We start from the raw sequence: 19883 nt of genomic DNA on the forward strand, positions 1-19883 counted from the left end.
AAACATTTCATACTACTTTATATCAAAAAATTAATATAATTAAAAATGGTCAGAAGATCTAAATAGACATTTCTCCAAAGACAACAAAAGACCAAAAAGCACTGAAAAGAAGCTCAACATCACTAATTACTAGAGAAATGCAAATCAAAATTGCAATGAGGCTATCACCTCATAACAGTCAGAATGACCATCATCAAAAAGTCTACAAACTACTGTGTAAAACAGATGATTAATAAGAACCTACTAAATAGCACAGGAAAATCTACTCAATAATTTGTAATAACCTCTATTAAAAAAGAATGGATATATTTATTGCATGACTGATTCACTTTGCTGTACATCTGAAACTAACATTGTAAGTCAACTATACTCTGACAAAATTAAAGAAAATAATAAACTGAGAAAGCTAAACAAAAAAATATGAAAATAAATCATTTAGTATTTTTAAAAAGTCTACAAACAATAAATGCTGAAAGGGGTGTGGAGAAAAGGGAACTCTCCTACACTGTTGGTGAGAATGTAAATTGGTGCAACCACTATGGAAAATAATATTGAAGTTCCTTAAAAAACTAAATATAGAAGTACCATCTGATCCAGCAATCCCATTCCTTGGCATCTATCCAGAGAACACCATAATTTGAAAAGATACATGCACCACAGTGTTCACTGCAGCACAATTTACAATAGCCAAGACATGGAAGCAATCTAAATGTCCACTGAGAGAGGAATGATAAAGATGTAGTACATATATACTTTGAAACATTAGCCATAAAAAAGAATGAAATAATGCCATCTGCAGCAACATAGATGGACCTAAAAATTACCATACTAAGTCAAGTAAGTCAGAGAAGACAAAGATCATATGAAATCACTTATACGTGGAATCTAATTTTAAAATGATACAAAATAACTTATTTATAAAAACAGAAACAAACTCACAGATTTCTGAAATCAATTTTAGGATTACCAAAGGGGAAACTTTGGGGAGGAGGGATAAATTGGGAGGATGGGATTAACACATACAAACTACTATATATAAAATAGATAAATACCAAGGACCTACTATATAGCACAGGGAAATCTACTCAATATTCTATAATAACCTAAATGAAAAAGAATCTGAAAAAGAATGGATAAAGGTGTATGTATAACTGATTCACTTTGCTGTATACCTTAAACTAATACAGCACTGTAAATCAACTATACCCCAGTAAATTTTTTAAGTTACATTTATAGTACACTGTAGTCTATTAAGACTGCAATAGCACTATCAAAAAAATAAAACTGAGTGTACATACTTTAATTTAAAAATATTTTATTGCTACTTTAATGTAAAAATATTTCATTGCTCACCATCATCTGAGGTTTTAGTGAGTCATATTCTTTTTGCTGATGGAAGGTTTGAAATATCATGAGAATTACCAAATGTGAGACACAAAGTGAGCAAATGGGGTCAGAAAAATGGCACCACTAGACTTGCTCAATGCACTATTGCCTCAATCTTCAATTTGTAAAAAGTGGTATCTGCAAAGCACAATAAAATGAGGTAAATCATAAACCCTAATAGCTACTTTTTCTTAAAGGCAGGACATATTGCCAGATGTCTTTCTTGCATTTTCTAAGTTCAAATTTCAAAGTCAAAGTGGTTATTTTTTTCTGCATTTTATAGAGAAGAGAAAACTGAGGTCTGGTGGTATTAAGTGACTCGCCCAATGTCACACATTTTGCAAGTGGCATTTGAACAGAGGAAATCTAATGTTGGTGCCCATGTGCCAATGCTGCATATATACCCACTCTCTCACAGCAGAGATCTCTACTAAAGGCCATATCAGAATTAGGTAACAGAGCAAGCCAGTGCATTCAAAATTCTTCTCCTGTCAAGCAAATGCGATGATGAGGCATGATGAGGGCACAGGATCGTCCCATTAGTGGCTGAAGTGACCAGATGCTGTGTTTTCTCCACATGCAGACACTGTTCCAGATTCTGGGCAAATACTGAGCCACTATCCATTTAGTCTCATCCAAACCAATAATACCTGAGTAAGGCAGATTTGTGATCTAGATTAACCATTTGCTATTTAAGTCAGAAGGTGCCAACTCTGAGAAAGACATATAGCTCAATAGGTTATTTATGGTACCAGAGACTGACACTGAACTTAAGTGGGTGGACACACTGGGGCAAAGTTACATTGTTTCACAACGATTTCTTCTTAAAGTTGTAAGGAGCTGTGTCATTTTCAAAGTACTTTTTCATACTATTCCTATTCTGACTGTATCTACCAACCCCAAACTTCCCTTTTGCTTCTGAAAGTTCCTGGGACAAACTACTAGCTTTAGAATGGACAAGTAAAGAGGTCTTGATGTAGAGAACAGGGAAATGTATCTAGTCTCTTGAGATAGACCATACTTGAAAATAAATGAGATAAAATGTGAAAAAGAATGTGTATTTATGACCAGGTCACTATGCTGTACAGCAGAAATTGACTCCACACTGTTACAAAAAAAAAATTTTTTTTAAAGTACGGGGGGAGGCAGACAGTTCCAGACATAAAAACCAGAGATTTCCACAAAGTAGGTAAACTTAGGGAGGAGGTATTTGAATCTAGACTCGGTACCCACCGGTCTTTCTACTTACACTATTACTTAAAGTAAGAGTTTAAATTAGTAAGTACTGTACAGAATTGATCATACTCATGGTGCTGACCAGTCATTCATTATTTTCTGAATACCTTAGTCTGGACCCAAGAGGATACAAAGATAAGAGATAAGGTTCCAATCCTCAGTTTGAAATACCATCTGCAGGACTGGAAAAGTTATATACGTGTTGACAGAGCTTATATTTACACAGAGTTAAAGCTGAATTTGAAATACTTTTTTTTTAATCTTGAAAACTGTTCCTTAGACAAACTTTCTTCCACTCAGCACTGGAAAACTATGGATTCTTGACATCAGAGAATCAGAGCTCCGTGGATAATTCTATTTTGTTGATGCTTGTTCATCAGTTAGTTGTAATTTTGATGTTTTCATCAGAGAAAGTGAGCTTAAGTCCTTCTACTCCGCCCTCTTTGTTTCATGGATAATTCAAAACAAGCCTTGCCAGATGGTTAGTAATCTGTCCAGGTAAAGGCAGGAGGGGCAATGAAGCAGTAAATGGCCACCTGGAAGCCAGTAGACCCATGTGGCTGAAGTGAGGGTTCAGGAACAAGGAAGCAGTGGACATTCAGTGGTGGACGGTGGCCTGGGAAGCAAACTTTAGAGGCAGTCAAGGCCAACTCAAGACTTGATTCTCTAAACAGAAGGGAGCCATGGAAAGTTTCTGAGCAAGGTAATAATCCAGGAACACCTGTGTTCCCAGAACAGTGAGTCTGGCAGGGGATGATGAGAGAATTTAGAACAGAAAGGAGTCTGAAAGAGAAGACCAATTGTGTGAGTGAGGCAAAAAACCTGGGAATTAACTACCTGCAGAGGAGATAGCTGGAATCAGACTATCTCAACTTCACAGCAGAGAAATGCTAGTACTTTCTGACTGGACTCATGGGGATTCAAGAGAATTCTGATGCCAAATCTAGAGAAGGAGTTCACAGGGAAGAAAAGAAATGAAACAGTCAGTCATCACAAAAGAAAAAATATGCTAGTTCATAGCTACAGAACTGCCTAGTATTTTGTGTAAGAATTTACATGTAATTTATTTAAATCAATCAGAGAAGGAAGAATATAAGCCTTTATGAAATTATGTACCACTGTCCTTTCATTTTATTGGAAAATATGCAGTGACGTTTTTAAAGAGAGATCCCTAACAGGCTCCTCAAAATAGCAAGCTGCCCTGGAAATTAAAATATTTCTATTTGTAGGAAAGAAACCACATACCTATCTGATAGAATATGCTGAGTGAGGGGCCCTGTCAGCAGATGCTTTATCCAGGATAGTTTCTTTTGTCAAAGACCTCATGGCAAGTGTTCTTTCAGAAACGAGAAACATAATAAGGCCTGCCACAGTAGCCAAATTTCAAGTTTCACATCCCTTTATGAGTTAAGGATGGACTGAGCATCTCGCAGCTAGGGTGAAAACCAACCAAGAGTTTGACCTGATAGTGAAGACAAATTAAACAGCCCCAAAGTTTAAGCATTGAGTGCATACTAAGTAGGACTATGAGCTGAGACAAAGCACTCTGAAATAGAATTCTGTTAAAATAACTCTTGAGAACATCTGCCCACTTAACTCAGTCTTGTCTCCACAGGAAAATAAGTTTGTAGGAGGCATACATACTTTTTTTTCCTGTTACAAAATACCATGATATACTTTAAATGAGAAAGTGTCTTGTCACTTCTATTTTTAAAATAAAACTCTTTAAAAAGCCCCATGCCTTCCTGACTTATGAAAACACAAAATATCCCTAGCTCCAAGCTGCCAAGCTGTAACGAATTTCTAGTTTCATGCAGAAAGGAAATTTAAAAAAATACAGTGAAGCCTTGGTTTTATGGTAGTGAGACTAGTACTTTCCGTAATGTTTTTTTAGACGAAACCATAATGTAACTAAGAAACTATTTTGTCCTGGTTCATTTTCTTCACTCCTTGTTGTATAAAATAGATGGAGGTTTTTTGTTTCTATCCTTTGTCCCAAGTAAATATCACTCATTAAATAAAACACAGTATGTATTTATATAGCTATTTCGATAAGCCCATCTTCTAATAAAACTAACAGGCTCACTTCTCAACAGGCAACAGTTGGCCTCCTTTGCTGATTTAGTTTGGTTGTATTTACACAGAGTTAAGGCTTTTCTAAAGAAAAGTGTATTTTAACACTGAAACTATGGACAGAAAGATTAAAAACACATCTTCCTAGAATATTTATCACCAAGAAAATGGAGTCACAAGAATATGTTCTGAGTTTTTAATGTATTTTATTTTGAACTATTTTGTTCTTACTGTTATTTCAAGACACCATGTTCTTTAAAAATTAAGCCATTTATTACCTCTCAAGATATGTAGGTGGAAAGCCCTACCCATTTATATTTCTTATTATTCAAGAAAGGAAGCCATTCCCCATTCCCATCTGACCCAGCTAACATTCATAAAAGCAGGAGTGAGAGGACCATGATTTTTTTTAAGAATCTTTTACTTGTTCACACATTTCAAAAATGACACAGTACTGTTATTTCCACACAGTACAAAGAGTGCAGAGCAAGGCTGTGGAGGAATACGTAAGGGTCATCTTTTGTGATCTAGTTTGTCTTAGCAAAATGCCCTCTCACTCAAGTACACTCAGTGCCCACTCAGTAGGAAGCTACTTACAGCACAATTCAGAGTAAGAATTTGGATTAGGGAGTTCCTGTTGTGTCTCAATGGTTAACAAATCCAATTAGCGTCATGAGGGTGTGGGTTCAATCCCTTGCCTTGCTCAGTGGGTTAAAGATCTGGTGTTGCCAGGAGCTGTAGTGTAGGTTGAACACGTGCCTCAGATCCCGAGTTGCTGTGGCTGTGGCGTAGGCTGACAGCCACAGCTGTGATTTGACCCCTAGGCTGAGAACCTCCACATGCTTCGGGTGCAACCCGAAAAAGACAACAAAAAAAGAATTTGGATTAGTAAGTACTACTAATTAGTAAGTACAGAGAACTCCAAGGCAGAGTTTCTCCATCTTGGCATTACTGACATTTCAGCCTAGATACTTCTTTATTGCAGGGATGTATCCTGCTCATTTTTAAGATGTTTAGCAGCATCCCTGGCTTCTTCTTGCTAGATGCCACAGACTCTTTCTCCCAGTTTAACAACCAAGAGGGTAACTAGACACTGTCAAATGTCCCTAAGGTGGAGAAAATAAGACTCCTGGTTGAGAAACATTGATCTATGGTTACCTATGGGGATGACTTGGATGTACTCAGACCATAACAAGAGGCCATGACAGTTCATCAGGCTCATCAAATCCTTGGCTAGGGAAATAATGCTAGTTCACAGGACATACCATGTCACATCTATCCCTGTCTTCCTTCCTGCCTCCACTGTGGACAGTTACACAACTCTAATGTTTGCATGTGTCTCTCAGTGTGTCTGTTTCTGTCTCTCTCTCTCACACCACTCCCCAACCCCCACAGACACAAAAATCCTGGCTAATCCTGGGCTCACCATGACACCTGTGCTGACAATCCATTTGACCTGTTACATTCAGTGGTCACATTTTTCCTTCTCAGAAATCTCAGGGTGTTTCACATGCACTTTGTTAGTAGCACTTCATACCCTTCCCTCTTGGCAGATCTGCTGCATCTACTCTCCTGAAATACAAATTCCCAGAAGGCAGGCATTAAGTCCTAAATTTGATTTGCTCTAAGGCCAAATCACAGGCTCTTTTTACATCTCCAACTTTGTCTTCTACCATTTCTGAGCCAGATGAGCTGCTTCCACATTCCAAGTTCACCCTGCTCATTCTCAGGTGCTATATATTCCTCCCTTCCCTAGTTCCCCCTTTCGTGGGAAAGTCAGACCCATGGCTTCCATCCACAGGCACCATCCTTGACCTCTTCTGCTTTCCCTATGAGTCCTTCATTTCCTAGAGTTATCCATTTTGCCTAGTAAACTCTGGGCTCCTTCAAATCAGGACCCGAGTCTAATTATCGTCCTATCCTCCAGCATCTAGGACATGCCTGGGAGAAAGGGGCTAAGGTAAAACTTGATGAATCAGCCAACATAGGCCAGAGGCATGCCTTCCCAATTCCCAAAGGGGTTTTTCAAAGGACACCCACTGTCATTCAGCTGACCACCACTGAGAAAAACTCAGAAAAGTGCTGTGTCTTTCAAGTGGCATGGAGAACATAGCTAGTTGCAAAGTGCTGTGAACTCATATCTCAAAGCCAGACCCTACACCCTACCCCACAATCCATAAAGCCATGAAAGAAGATGGAAGTATATACAGCAACTCTTATCCTTAACTAAGCAAAATCTGACCTCTCAGAAAAGACATTCAGGCATCATCGAAAGAAAAAAGAGCTTTAAAGAGTAACTGTCTTCCATTCCAACACGTTTGTCTTATTAACCTTATTTACTTATTTATTTATGCTTTTGGGGGCTGCACCCACAGCATATGGAAGTTCCCAGGCTGGGGGTCAAATCAGAGCTGTGGCTGCCAGCCTATTCCACAGCCACAGCAACTCAGGATCCAAGCCATGTCTTTGACCTACACCACAGCTCACCGCAATGCCAGATCCATAACCCAGTGAGCAAGGCCAGGGATCAAACCCATAGCCTCATGAATACTAGTTGGATTCATTTCTGCCATGCCACAGGGGGAACTCCTTGTTAACATTTTTCAAACCTAAGGTCTTAGAAACCATTCACTTTGACAAAATAAATTAAGCTTCACTGTCCTACACATTTATCTCATTTTATCAGAAAGCTATTCAGCATTATCTCTACAGAGCTGTATTTTGATAAATTTGTAAATTACAGCTCCTACCACAAAATAGCCTTGTATATGCCAGAAGAAGATTCAAAAGGAAGAATGTTAAAATCTGAATAGTTTCTGTTTTAGGATCCAACTAATAATAGTTTTGATCAAATAATTCTGCATCCCTTCTCCCAAATCCCAAATATGTATTACAGACACATTTCAATAACTCAGAAGGATTTCACAAGTTAATTATAACAAAAAAAAAAAACCTTGAGAGGAGAAAAAGCTAATTTTTTTCCCTTTTTAAAGAGTAAAAGCTATGATTTTTATGGAAAAGCAATGAAAACACTAGATAAGTATGGTATGGATTAATAAAAATGCATAAAAATATTCCAATTTCTATATCAACATTAATTAGCAACCCCCTCCCATGTCTTCTGAATTTGTTTTAATTTAAATGTAAATTCAAGTAAATTTTATATTTTAGATCCTCTCTATTCTTATTGACAAATAAGATAAGAGGAACATATCAGCAGAGATTAGGTCTTCCCACATGCCAATTAGCAGCATGATACTGCATAATTATTATGGGATAAAGATTAAGCAGGTAAAGCTAAAAAGCCCTAATCAAAACATATCCAGATAAGGAACAGGAGATCAGGGAGATATGGACACAGATATACATCCTAACTAGAGCCTTAACTACAGCTTCCTACACCTCTTCTGTGACTTCGAGCCAATAAACATTTATTGAATACTGAATATTCACCAGAAAGTGCTGGGTGGAAGGGACACAAATATGAAGGTACAATCCTAATCCCATTGTTCAGAGTTTTGCTATGCTCTGGCCACCCATGTTGCACTAAAGTTACACGTTTACGTAAAGCCTACCCTGCACTGTCCAATAAAGAAGCATCTAGTCACAAGTTCCCAGTTAATGTTTTTCCCGTGAGCATTTTTTTCTTTTCTTTTTTTTTTTTTTTTTTTTTTTTTTAAGTAGAGTTGATTTACAATGTCATGCCAATTTCTGCTGTATAGCAAAGCGACCCAGCCATATATATGTATACATTCCTGGTTTTCTCTTTAAGGTGGCATAGTGACACCAACTGCTTTTTTTTTTTTTTTTTTTTTTTTTTTTTTTTGCTTTTTAGGGCTGCACCCACAGCATATGGAAGTTCCCAGGTTAGGCTACCACGGCTGGCTGCAGCTGCAGCCACAGCCACAGACACAACAATGAAGGATCTGAGTCATGTCTGTGACCTACACCACAGCCCATGCCAACTCTGGATCCTTAACCCACTGAGCGAGGCCAGGGATCAAACCCGCATCCTCATGGATACTGGTCGGTCCATCTCCGCTGCACCATGACAGGAAATCCTACATTCCCTTTCTTTTACTATCTTCCATTATGGTCTATGCATAAAGAACAGAGACTGGATATAGTTCCCTGTGCTATATACCAGAACCTCACTGCTTATCTGTTATAAATGTAATAGCTTACATCTACGAACCCCAAACTCCCAGTCCATCCTAGTCCCTCCTCTCTCACACTTGGCAACTACAACTCTGTTCTCTACATCTGTAAGTCTGTTTCTGTTCTGGAGATAGGTTCATTTGTCTACATTTTAGATTCCACATATAAATGATATCATTATGGTATCTGTCTTTCTCTTTTGACTTTCTTATCCTGCACTGTCCAATAAAGAAGCATCTAGTCACAATTCCCATTTAACTTTACACTAGTCACATCTCAGATGCTCAAGAGCCACATGTAGTTAGTGGCTACCAATCGTACATATACATCATGCCATTACAGATATGGAGATGTACAGAAAGAACATTTGCATCATCACAGGAAGTTTTACTGCACAGACAGCTCTGACACCAGATAGTTGGCATCTGTCACTTACTTATCCTATGCACTAGGGAAATTGTTGAGTTACCCTATAAGTCTCCTTTCCTTGCCATAGACACAAGCAAAATGCCTGTCAACAGAAGAATGGCTAAATAAATTATAATTTATTCATATAATGGAATGCTATGCAGCAAGTGAGAGTTTGGGGTTCGTAGATGCAAACTATTACATTTAGAATGGATAAGCCATCAGATCCTGCTGTATAAGCACAGGGAACTATATCTAAGCACTTGTGATGGAACAAGATGGAGGATAATGTAAGAAAAAGAATGTATATATTTGTATAACTGGGTTTCTTTGCTATAAAGCAGAAATTTACAGAACATTGTAAATCAACTATAATAAAAAAAATCAGGCCAATACGTACTTGCACACAAGGATCTCCACAACCTAATATTGACAGGAATAATGCACACAGGATTAAGAAATATCCAGTGTGATACCATTTGTGTAAAACACACATCCATACTGAAATCTACTAGAGACCTATCTTAAATGCACAAACACATGGAAAATATACATATTATTAAATATATATGTAAATTTAATGAAATGGTTTATGTAGTTATCCATAAAGTAGAGGCCAAAAAGGGATTTTTCCCATATATAAAATTTAAAACAAGCTCATTTATGGTAAGGTATTAAGATTTCCTTTATGAAAAGACAGATGATAATAGAAACCTCTGCCTTATCTATATTTTTCAGGCACAAATAAAAGTGCTTTGAGTATTATAAAACATTATTTAGATATTTTAGATTTTTATATCCAAATGGTCTAAGCTAGATTGAGAATAAATATAGTTGATATTATGATTCATGAGTTCCTGCAGAAGTTTAAAACCTACAGAAGTTTAAAATCTACATCAAAATGGCAGAGTAGGAAGATCCTGAGCTTACCTCCTCCTAAGGATATACCAAAACTACAAATAGATTCAGAACAACTATTTCTGAGAATGACCTAAACACTGGGAGAATATATTTTCTACAACTAAATAAATAAAAGGCTACACTCAAACAAGTAGGAGGGATAGGGATGTGCTCTGATCAGAACCCACATTCCTGGTACGGGGACCCACAAGCAGGAGGGATGTCACGACCATGATGGTCCCCACTGGCTTCAAGCCAAAAGTAATCCTGCAGCCCAGAAGTCCTGCAACAGGAAGATGAAACCTTACAACACCTGGCTCTGAAAACCAGTGGGGTGTACGTCTAGCTGGAGGAATGGAGAAAACTAAGATTCCATTCTTGAACAGCTCACACACAAACTAACTTTCTGCAAGTGTCCCAGTATAGAGCCAGCAGCTTGAAAAGTGCCTGTGTCATATGAGAAGGAAATTCATCACCTATGAATTGGGCAGGGATCTGCTGGAACTCTCTCCCGGGACAGAAGTGCTGGCAGGAACTTTTTAACTCCTTTTTCTCAGCTGGCCTGGTAATGAGGTGCACCATTTCTGTAACTCTCTGACTCTCCAGCTGACACTGTGTGCCCCACCCTGGCATTTCCCTAAGGACCTTACCCTACTGTGGTCAGAATCTCTGAAGTAGACCCCACCCTACCTAGTGGGCCACCTCAGCCATTACCAGCACCCCTCCAAAATGGTTTCTGCCCCCCATCCTACCCAGCAAACCACCTTGGCCAGCACTGGCATCCCTCAAAACCAGATCCCACTCAGGGAGCCCTACACATCAGCACTCCCACAAGAGTCATGATTAGGCCTCACAGCTAGCTGTACCAGAGACCAGTCTCATGTATCAGTGTGCCCCAGGATAGTCAAGGCCAACTCAAGGAACCAGCCCGCTTGGGGGTCCAACCATAAAAGGAGGTGCAGGCAGACCACTCTGGTGAGACACCTGGAACAGCTGGCTCTGAGGATCAAGGGTGCCTGAACCACTGGCCTGCAGGGCACCTTGTATGTAAGGCCACTCTTTCAAGACTGGGAGAGTTAAATTTACCTCATATAGACAACCAAAATGAGGACAGAAAAATACCTTCCAAATGGAAATAAGCAAGACAGAACCACAGGAAAAAGAAAAAAAACTAAATGAAAAGGGGATAAGCAACTTACCAGCTAAAGAGTTTAAATGAATAGTCATAAAGGTGTTCACTGACCACAGAAGAAGAATGGATGAACTCAGTACTTCCAAAAAGGGATAGAAAATATAAAAAAGAACCAATCAAAACTAAAGAATACATTCTTGCACAGCAAAGGAAACCATAAATAAAAAGTAAAGACAACCCAGGGAATGGGACAAAATATTTGCAAATAAAGCAACTGATAAGGGATTAATCTCCAAAATACACCAATAACTCATGCAGCTCAATAGCAAATGAAAACCCCAAACAACCCAATTTAAAAATGGGCAGAAGATAGAATCAGATGTAACATATAACAATACATTTATTGTGATAGCAACAACATTAACACCAATAAAATTGTGGGTTTTGTAAAAAATAAATAAATAAATAAAAATGGGCAGAACATTTAAATAGACATTTCTCCAAAGAAGACATACAGATAGCCAAAAAACACACGAAAAGATGCTCAACATTGCTAATTATTAGGGAAATGCAAATCAAGACTACAGTGAGGTATCACCTTACACCAGTCAGAATGGCCATCATTAAAAAAACCTACAAAGTGAAGAAAAAAAGAACCTTCCTACACTGTTGGTGGGAATGTAAGCTGGTGCAAACCACTATGGAGAACAGTATGGAGGTTCCCCCCCTTTTTTTCTTTTCTTCCAGTTTTATTGAGATATAATGGACATACAGCACTGTATAAGTTTAAAGTGTACAACATACATAGTGATTTAACTTTACATGCATCATGATATTTTTTAAGCTTTTTTTTTTTTTTTTTTTTGTCTTTTCTAGGGCCGCACCTGTGGCATATGGATGTTCCAGGCTAGGGGTCTAATCAGAGCCACAGCAATGCGGGATCCAAGCCGCATCTGCGACCTATATCACAGCTCACAGCAATGCCGGATCCTTAACCCACTGAGCGATGCCAGGGATTGAACCCTCAACCTCATGGTTCCTAGTCAGATTTGTTAACCACTGAGCCACGACAGGAACTCCTGGAGGTTCCTTTAAAATATAGAACTACCATATGATCCAGCAATCCCACTCCTCAGTATATATCCAGAGAAAACCCTAATTTGAAAAGATATATGCACCCCAGTGAAGCCCTATTTACAATAGCCAAGACATGGAAGCAACCTAAATGTCCATCAACAGAAGACTGGATAAAGAAGATGTGGTACATATATACATAATTCAGCCATAAAAAATAATGAAATGCCATTTGCAGCAACGTAGATTGACCTAGATATTATCATACTAAAGTAAGTCAGACAAAGACAAATATTATATAAGATCACTAATATGTGGAATCTAACAAAAAATGATGCCAAAGAACTTACAAAACAGAAACAAACTCAACAGGTGCGAATTTGAAGAAACAGATTCAAAGATTCTGAAAACAGACTTATGGTTACCAAAGGAAAATGTGGGGTGGGAGAGATAAATTAGGGGGTTGGGATTGATATATAGTCACTACTATATATAAAATAGATAGGTAACAAGGACCTACTGCATAGCACAGAGTGATCTACTCAATACTGTATAATAAAGCTATATGAGAAAACAATCTGAAAAGGAATGGATATATGTATAACTGATTTACTTTGCTGTACACCTGAAATTAACTTTCTAAGTCAACTATGTGCCAATATATTTTTTAAAAAGAACTAAAGAATGCAGTAACTTAAATTAAGAATATACTAAAGGCCATCAACATCAGATATCCTTGACAGAACAGACTTCAAAGCAAAAACTGTAAATAGAGAGAGAATGGCATTACCTAATTAAAAAGGGATTCGTCCAACAAGGTATAATGCTTGTAAATATCTATACACCCAACATAGGATCAACTAAACACATAAATCAAATACTAACAGATATAAAGGTAGATTTTAACATCCATTATAAAATAAGGGTACTTTAACACCCCACTTCCATCAAAAGACAGATCATCCAGACAGAAAACAAGTAATAAAACATTGACATTTAAGTGACACATTAGATCAGATGACCTTAATAGTTATATACAGAACACACCACCTCAAAAAAGCAGGAAAAACACATACGCTTCAAGTGCACTCTTCAAGCACACATGAAACATTCTCCAGGACAGATCACATATTATGCCACAAAACAAGTCTCAATAAATTTAAGACGACTGAAATAAGGATCTTTTCTAACTGACAGTTATGAAACTAGAAATCAAATTACAAGAAGAAACTTGGGGAAAAAATAACATGTGTACACTAAACAACATACTACTAAAAAACCAGAGAGTCAGTAAAAGAAATCAAAGAGAAAATAGAAAATAGCTCAAAAGAAATAAAAATATAACTTTTGAAAACCTATAGGAGGCAGCAAATGCAGTTCTAAGCAGGTAGTTTATAGTGACACAGACCTACTTCAAGAAACAAGAAAAATATCAAAAAACCTAACTTACTATCTAAAGAAATTAGAAAAAGAAGAACAAAGCCCAAAATCAGCAGAAGGAAGGAAATAATAAAGATTAGAGATGAAATACATAGAGACTAAAAAACAGTATACAAGATCAATGAATCTAAGAGCTGGTTCTTTGAAAAGAAAAACACAATTGATAAACCTTTAGCCAGACTCATCAAGGAAAAAAAAAAGGGCCAAAATAAAACCAGAAATGAAAAAGGAGAAGCAGCAATAGATACCACAGAAATATGAAGAATGATTGATATTAGTACAAACAATTATACCCCAATAAATTCAACAACCTTGAAGAGATAAATTGCTAGAAACAGACATTCTTATAAGACAATCAAGAAGAAGTAGAAAATCTGAACAAAATGATTGCTAGTTTTAAAATTGAATTGCTAATCAAAAAAATTCAAAAGAAAGTCTGGAAGCAGATGGCTTCCCAGGTAAATTCTAAAAAACACTTAAAGAAGAGTTAATACCTATATTTTTCAAATTATTCCAAAAATTTAAGAGGAAGGAATGCTTACACTAAAACTATAGACAAGACTCTACAAAAAAAAAAAAAAAAAAAAAAAAAAGGAAATTACTGGCCAATATCCCAGATGAAAGTAGATGCAAAAAAACCTCAACAAAATATTAGCAAACCTAATTAAACAATGCATGAAAAGGATCTTATGCCACGAACAAGTGAGATTTATTCCAGGGATTCAGGGATGGTTCAGTATCTGCAAATTAATCAACATGATATACTACATTTACAAAATAAAGGAGAAAAATCACCTGATCATCTCAATAGATAAAGGCACTTGACAAAATTCAACATCGACTTATGATTAAAAACTCTCAACAAAGTGAATATAGAGGGACCATACCTCAACATAATAAAGGCCATATACAACAAACCCACAGCCTACATCACACGCAGTGGTGAAAAACCAAAAGCCTTTCCTCTAAGATCAGGAACAAGAGAAGGATCCCTACTATCAGCACTTTCATTCAATACAGTATTGAAAGTCCTAGTCACAGCAGTCACACAAGGCAGAGAAGTAAGTTATCCAAACCAGGAAAAAAAAAAAAAAAAGTAAAACTGTCACTATTTGCCGATGACATGATCCTATGTAAAGAAAATCCTAAAAGACTCTTAGAACTGATAAATGGACTCAGTCAAGTTGCAAGATATAAAATCAATATATATAATTGTACTATATTTCTATAAACTAATAACAAACTATCAGAAAGAAAAAGTAAGAAAACAGTCACATGTGGGATAAAAAACCCTCCAGTACTGGTGGGAATTTAAATTGGTTCAGCCACTATGGAAAATAATATGGAGATTCCTCCAAATATTAAGAATAGAACTACTGTATGATCCAGCTATCCCACCTCTGGGTATTTATCCACAGAATACAAAAACATGAATTAGAAAAGAAATACGCACCCCTATGTTCACTGCAGCATTATTTACAATAGCCTATGTATGGGACAACCTAAGTACCCATAAACAGATGAATGGATAAAGAACATGTAGTGTGTGTATCGTATACACACACAATGGAATATCACTCAGTCATAAAAAAGAATGAGGAGTTCCTGCCACAGCACAGTGGGTTAAAAATCCAACTGCAGCAACTGGGTCACTGCAGAGGTGTAAGTTCAACCCCTGGTCTGGCACAGTGGGTTAAAGGACCCAGCATTGCCACAGCTGTTGTGTAGATTGCAGCTATGGCTTGAATTCAATCTCTGGCCTGAACTTCTATATACTGCGGCTGTGGCCATAAAATTAAAAAAAAAAAAGAAGAATGAAATTTTGCCATTTGCAACAATATGGATGTATTGAGAGGGTATTATTCTAAGTCAAATAAGTCAGAAAAGACAAATAATATATGGTTTCACTTGCATGTGGAATCTAAAAAACAAGACAGGAGTTCCCTTCAGGGCTCAGAGGTTAAAGAATCCAATTAGGATCCATGAGGATGCGGGATCCATCCCTGGCCTCACTCAGTGGGTTGGGGATCCAGCATTGCCATGAGCTGTGATGTAGGTTGCAGATGCGGCCTGGATCTCACATCACTGTGGCTGTGGTATAGGCCAGCAGCTGTAGCTCCAATTTGACCCCTAGCCTGGGAACTTCCATATTCTGCAGGTGCAGCCCTAAAGATCAAAAAATAAAAATAAGATAAATAAATAAAACAGAAAGGCTCATGGCTACAGAAATAAAATTGGTGGTCTCCAGAGGGTGGAAGTGTGGGAGACTGGACAAAACAGGTAATACGGATTAAGAAGTACTTACAAAATAAGCCATGGGGATGTAATATACAGCATGGGGAATATAGTCAATAATATTGTATTGTATTAACTTTGTACTGCAACAGATCATTACTGGACTTATCACAGTGATCAATTTTTACTGTATGTTAATGTCAAATCACTATGTTTTATACCTAAAACCACTATGATATTGTATATCACCAATACTTTAATAAAAACAAAAATTTTTACAATTTTAATTAAAAAAATTAAAATCTACAGAGAAAAACAAACATTGTTACCTTTTGAAATCAATCTGTAATTAGTGAAGATGAAATCATTCTCTCCAGTGGTAAAACTTAACCATGCACCAGCCAGTACAGGTAGATGGAAATAGGAGACCCAGTTCCCATCCTCAAGCAACTTGCAGTCTAACAGGTAGGCATGCATTCAACAGGTTTTTACAACAAAACAAGATACACGTCATGCACTGGAAGTGTGAGGAGATAGGAGAAAATATAGACGATATGAAAGGAGAGTGGGCATTAGATGTAGCTGAGTTTTCTGAGTTGTGAGGACACCAGGGAAAGTCTTAGTCGTCTTACATCCTTTGAAATCTGGGAGAAACTGACCAGAAGCATCTTACATTGCATTGGAGGGGTGAGGGCAATGATTCTGGAAAAGGATTTAGACAGGAGTAGAGAAATGGAACAAAAAAGACTCCAGTTTGGCTGGGTTAAGGTAGTTGGAATAGAAAAGAAAGTTCAAACCAGATTAGGCATATCTCCATCAGCCAAGCCATGGTAAGGAATTTGGATTTCATCTTAAAGATAGTGGGAAGGCACTGAAGTGGGGTTTTAAATATGGAAGTGATGTGGTAAGTTTTGTTTCTGTAGCAGGATCATTTGGCTACAAGTTGACAATTGGAAGACTATGAGTAGTCAGCTCAGCAAAATGTAATTAGGCACCTAGACTGTGAAGGTGACAGTGGGATAGAGAAAAGTAGACTGACTTGAGAGACAGCAAGGAGACAATGGGCATGTTTTGGCTTCAATCATTAAGAAGATATATACACTAAGCGGTCCCAGCTTGAGAGATAAGAAACTTAGCAAAATTTTTTTAATGTTAAAAATCTTCATTTTTTCTTATAGGCCCACACTCCTTTATCTTTAATCCCCAAATCCAGTAATCTCTGAAAATGACAAGAATTTCTTTATGATGGCAGCAAAACCTGACTTGAATTAACATGAGGATCTTCATTTTGCTTTATGCCACCCCACATGAATATTCATATATTTCACTGTATAAATATTAGTATCTGTGATGATTGGGTGAAACTAGAGAAGATATGAGGTCCACTAGGTAATAGATGGCATACACTTTAAGTGATAATACCTGACAAAATCTGAATTCAGCAACACATTTGGCCTCCAGAGTTTCTGATGAGGAACCGCACATGGGAAATTTTCCGCATTCTCTTTCCAGCCTGAAAGATGGCTAAGATCATATAAATACACACCACTGGTATGTTTACCCTACATGTATACCAGACAGCCCATAAATCTGTGTCTGTGTTTGGTAGGGGAGGGAGGATGTAGGAAAAGTCAGCTATTACTGTCAATTGTGTGATTGCAGAGGAAAGAAATGTGTGGTGTGTGCGATGACCTTTAGACACGCATCAGATAAGACGAAGTGTTCATTTTCAGGGAGGTTTCACGCCATTGTAGAGAAACTGCTACAAGGCTTAACCTCATGTATCTGTTCCCCTGGGGACTGATACTTGTTTCTAACAAGATGTCTGTTGGAAGAAGCCAGAAGCATCAAAAGGAATCCATCCCAGGCCTGCACCTATAAACATCAACATTCCTTCTTTTTTTTTTTTTTTTTTTTTTTTAACAACTGGGACAGTTCTCTGCTAGGGAATTTGGAAAAAAACAACTAAATGATGCAGAATCCCAAACTATTCTCAGGGAACTTTCTCCAAAGGTGTTTTATAAATGTCTTTTGAAAGAGAAAACTAGAAATAAAGAGAATATTAGTCTGCAACATGAAACATGAGGTGAGAAAACCAGGTTGCTCGTTTTTTGAGGAGAGTCTGAGAGCGGGGAGAAGACCGTGTCCAGGAAAGCAGCTGCTTCGATGCGTGAGATTTGGAAAGACAGTTCCGCAATAAGAAATCAAAACATATCTTCTTGATTGTCCACTAATAGAACTCCTCACAAGTACCTCTTAAAGACATCATTAATAGCTGACCTTACTCATCAAGAAATGTGTGGAGTTATATTTTTGTTCATTTTTTAAATGACACTGTCCTAGATGCAGCTGAGTTTTCTCTGAATTGTGAAGACAGCAGGGAGAGTCTTAGTCGTGTTAGGTCCTTTGAAATCTGGGAGAAACTGACCAGAAGGATCTTACCTTCAACACAAGAAGGCTGAGCCCGAGTTGTGCCAGCAACCTGTCCTGGGAAGCAAGAACACTTGACCGTTTGTGATCGCTCCTCAATGCGGTTCTTGTTACAGCACCTGTGCACTGCGACCACCTCACAGGTCCCTTGCTTGATCTGGTGGTGACCTGGTAGATAATGGGGGATAAAAAGAGATCCAGTGCTGTTAGATAGAAATGAAAGTACCAGCAACTTGAACAATGCCTTGATTTCATTTTCCAAGTCCACATACTGTGTTTATGAATCTTTCTTTTTTTAAATATAATTTTAAGTTTAGTTGTGCCAAGGATAGAGCAAGAAAAAAACTTCCTATGAATAACTAAAATAGACAGAAATTTGGCTTCTAGGACTGTTAGCTCCTGGTATCACACCCATGGCTGTTAATGATATTTACATGGCAAAACAGATTTTGCACATATAATTAAGATTATTAATTGGTTGAGTTTAAGAGAGGTAGATTATCCTGGATTATCCACACTGAGCCAATATGATTATACGAGGCTTTCAAAGCAGAGAGATGAAGCAGAAAGAGAAGTCTGATTTAAAACATTAGGAGGGAGATCTCATTGTGGCTTAGTGAGTTAAAAATTCGACTAGTATCCATGAGGATGAAGGTTCCATCCCTGGCCTCACTCAGTGGGTTAAAAGATCTGGCATTGCCACAAGCTGCAGCTCAGATCCAGCGTCACTGTGGCTGTGGCGTAGGCTGATAGCTGCAGCTGTGATTTGACCTCTGGCCTGGGAACTTCCATTTGCTGCAGGTGTAACCCTAAAAAAGACAAAAAATAAAATAAATAAAACAAGAGAGGATCCAAAGCAGCATTGGGCCACAGATTGAGGAAATGAAGACTGAAGTCCTAAAACTGCAAGAAAATGAATTCTGCCAAAAATCTGGACATGCTTGGAAGCAGATTCTTCCTCAGGGACCCCATAAAGAAATGCCATCTTGCTGATAACCCAGATTTTAACCCAAAGAAACCAGCTACACTATACCAGACATTTCAACTACATACAAAAGCTGCTAAATTTATGTAATTTGTCACAGCATCAATAGCAAACTGATATAAGAACTTTTACCTAGATTCCTAACTTTTAACATATGACCCTATTTACTTTATCATCCACTGTCTTTCATAAATTTTTTGAGCCATTTGAAAGTTGCAGACATGATACTCCTTCATCCCTAAATACTTCGTGTGTATTTCCTAGGAATAAAGACACTCTGACATAATTAACAAATTCAGGACATGTGATGCCAATGCAGTGCTGTTACATAATCTATAATCTATAGTCAAATTTTGCCAGTTGTCCCAAAAATGTCCTTTAGAGCCACTCTCCCACCCTCTCCCTCATCCCCCAATTCAGGATCCA

At 37.6% G+C, this 19883-nt stretch overlaps 1 protein-coding gene across 3 annotated transcripts in view; it reads right to left on the minus strand.

The window, feature by feature from the left end:
* The window catches only part of FAM19A4 (family with sequence similarity 19 member A4, C-C motif chemokine like), a 210770-nt gene that overhangs the window by 18312 nt on the left and 172575 nt on the right, over positions 1-19883 (minus strand). For all 3 annotated transcript variants that reach the window (XR_001300242.2, XM_013981874.2, XM_005669718.3), the window contains exon 4: positions 18485-18640. Coding sequence is in view for 2 of the 3 variants with exons in the window: in XM_013981874.2 (XP_013837328.2) it covers positions 18485-18640 (156 nt within the window). In the remaining variant the exon portion in view is untranslated. The remainder of the gene's footprint in view (positions 1-18484; positions 18641-19883) is intronic.

This window comes from Sus scrofa, chromosome 13, assembly GCF_000003025.6.
Source record: "Sus scrofa isolate TJ Tabasco breed Duroc chromosome 13, Sscrofa11.1, whole genome shotgun sequence".
Classification (NCBI taxonomy): domain Eukaryota; kingdom Metazoa; phylum Chordata; class Mammalia; order Artiodactyla; family Suidae; genus Sus; species Sus scrofa.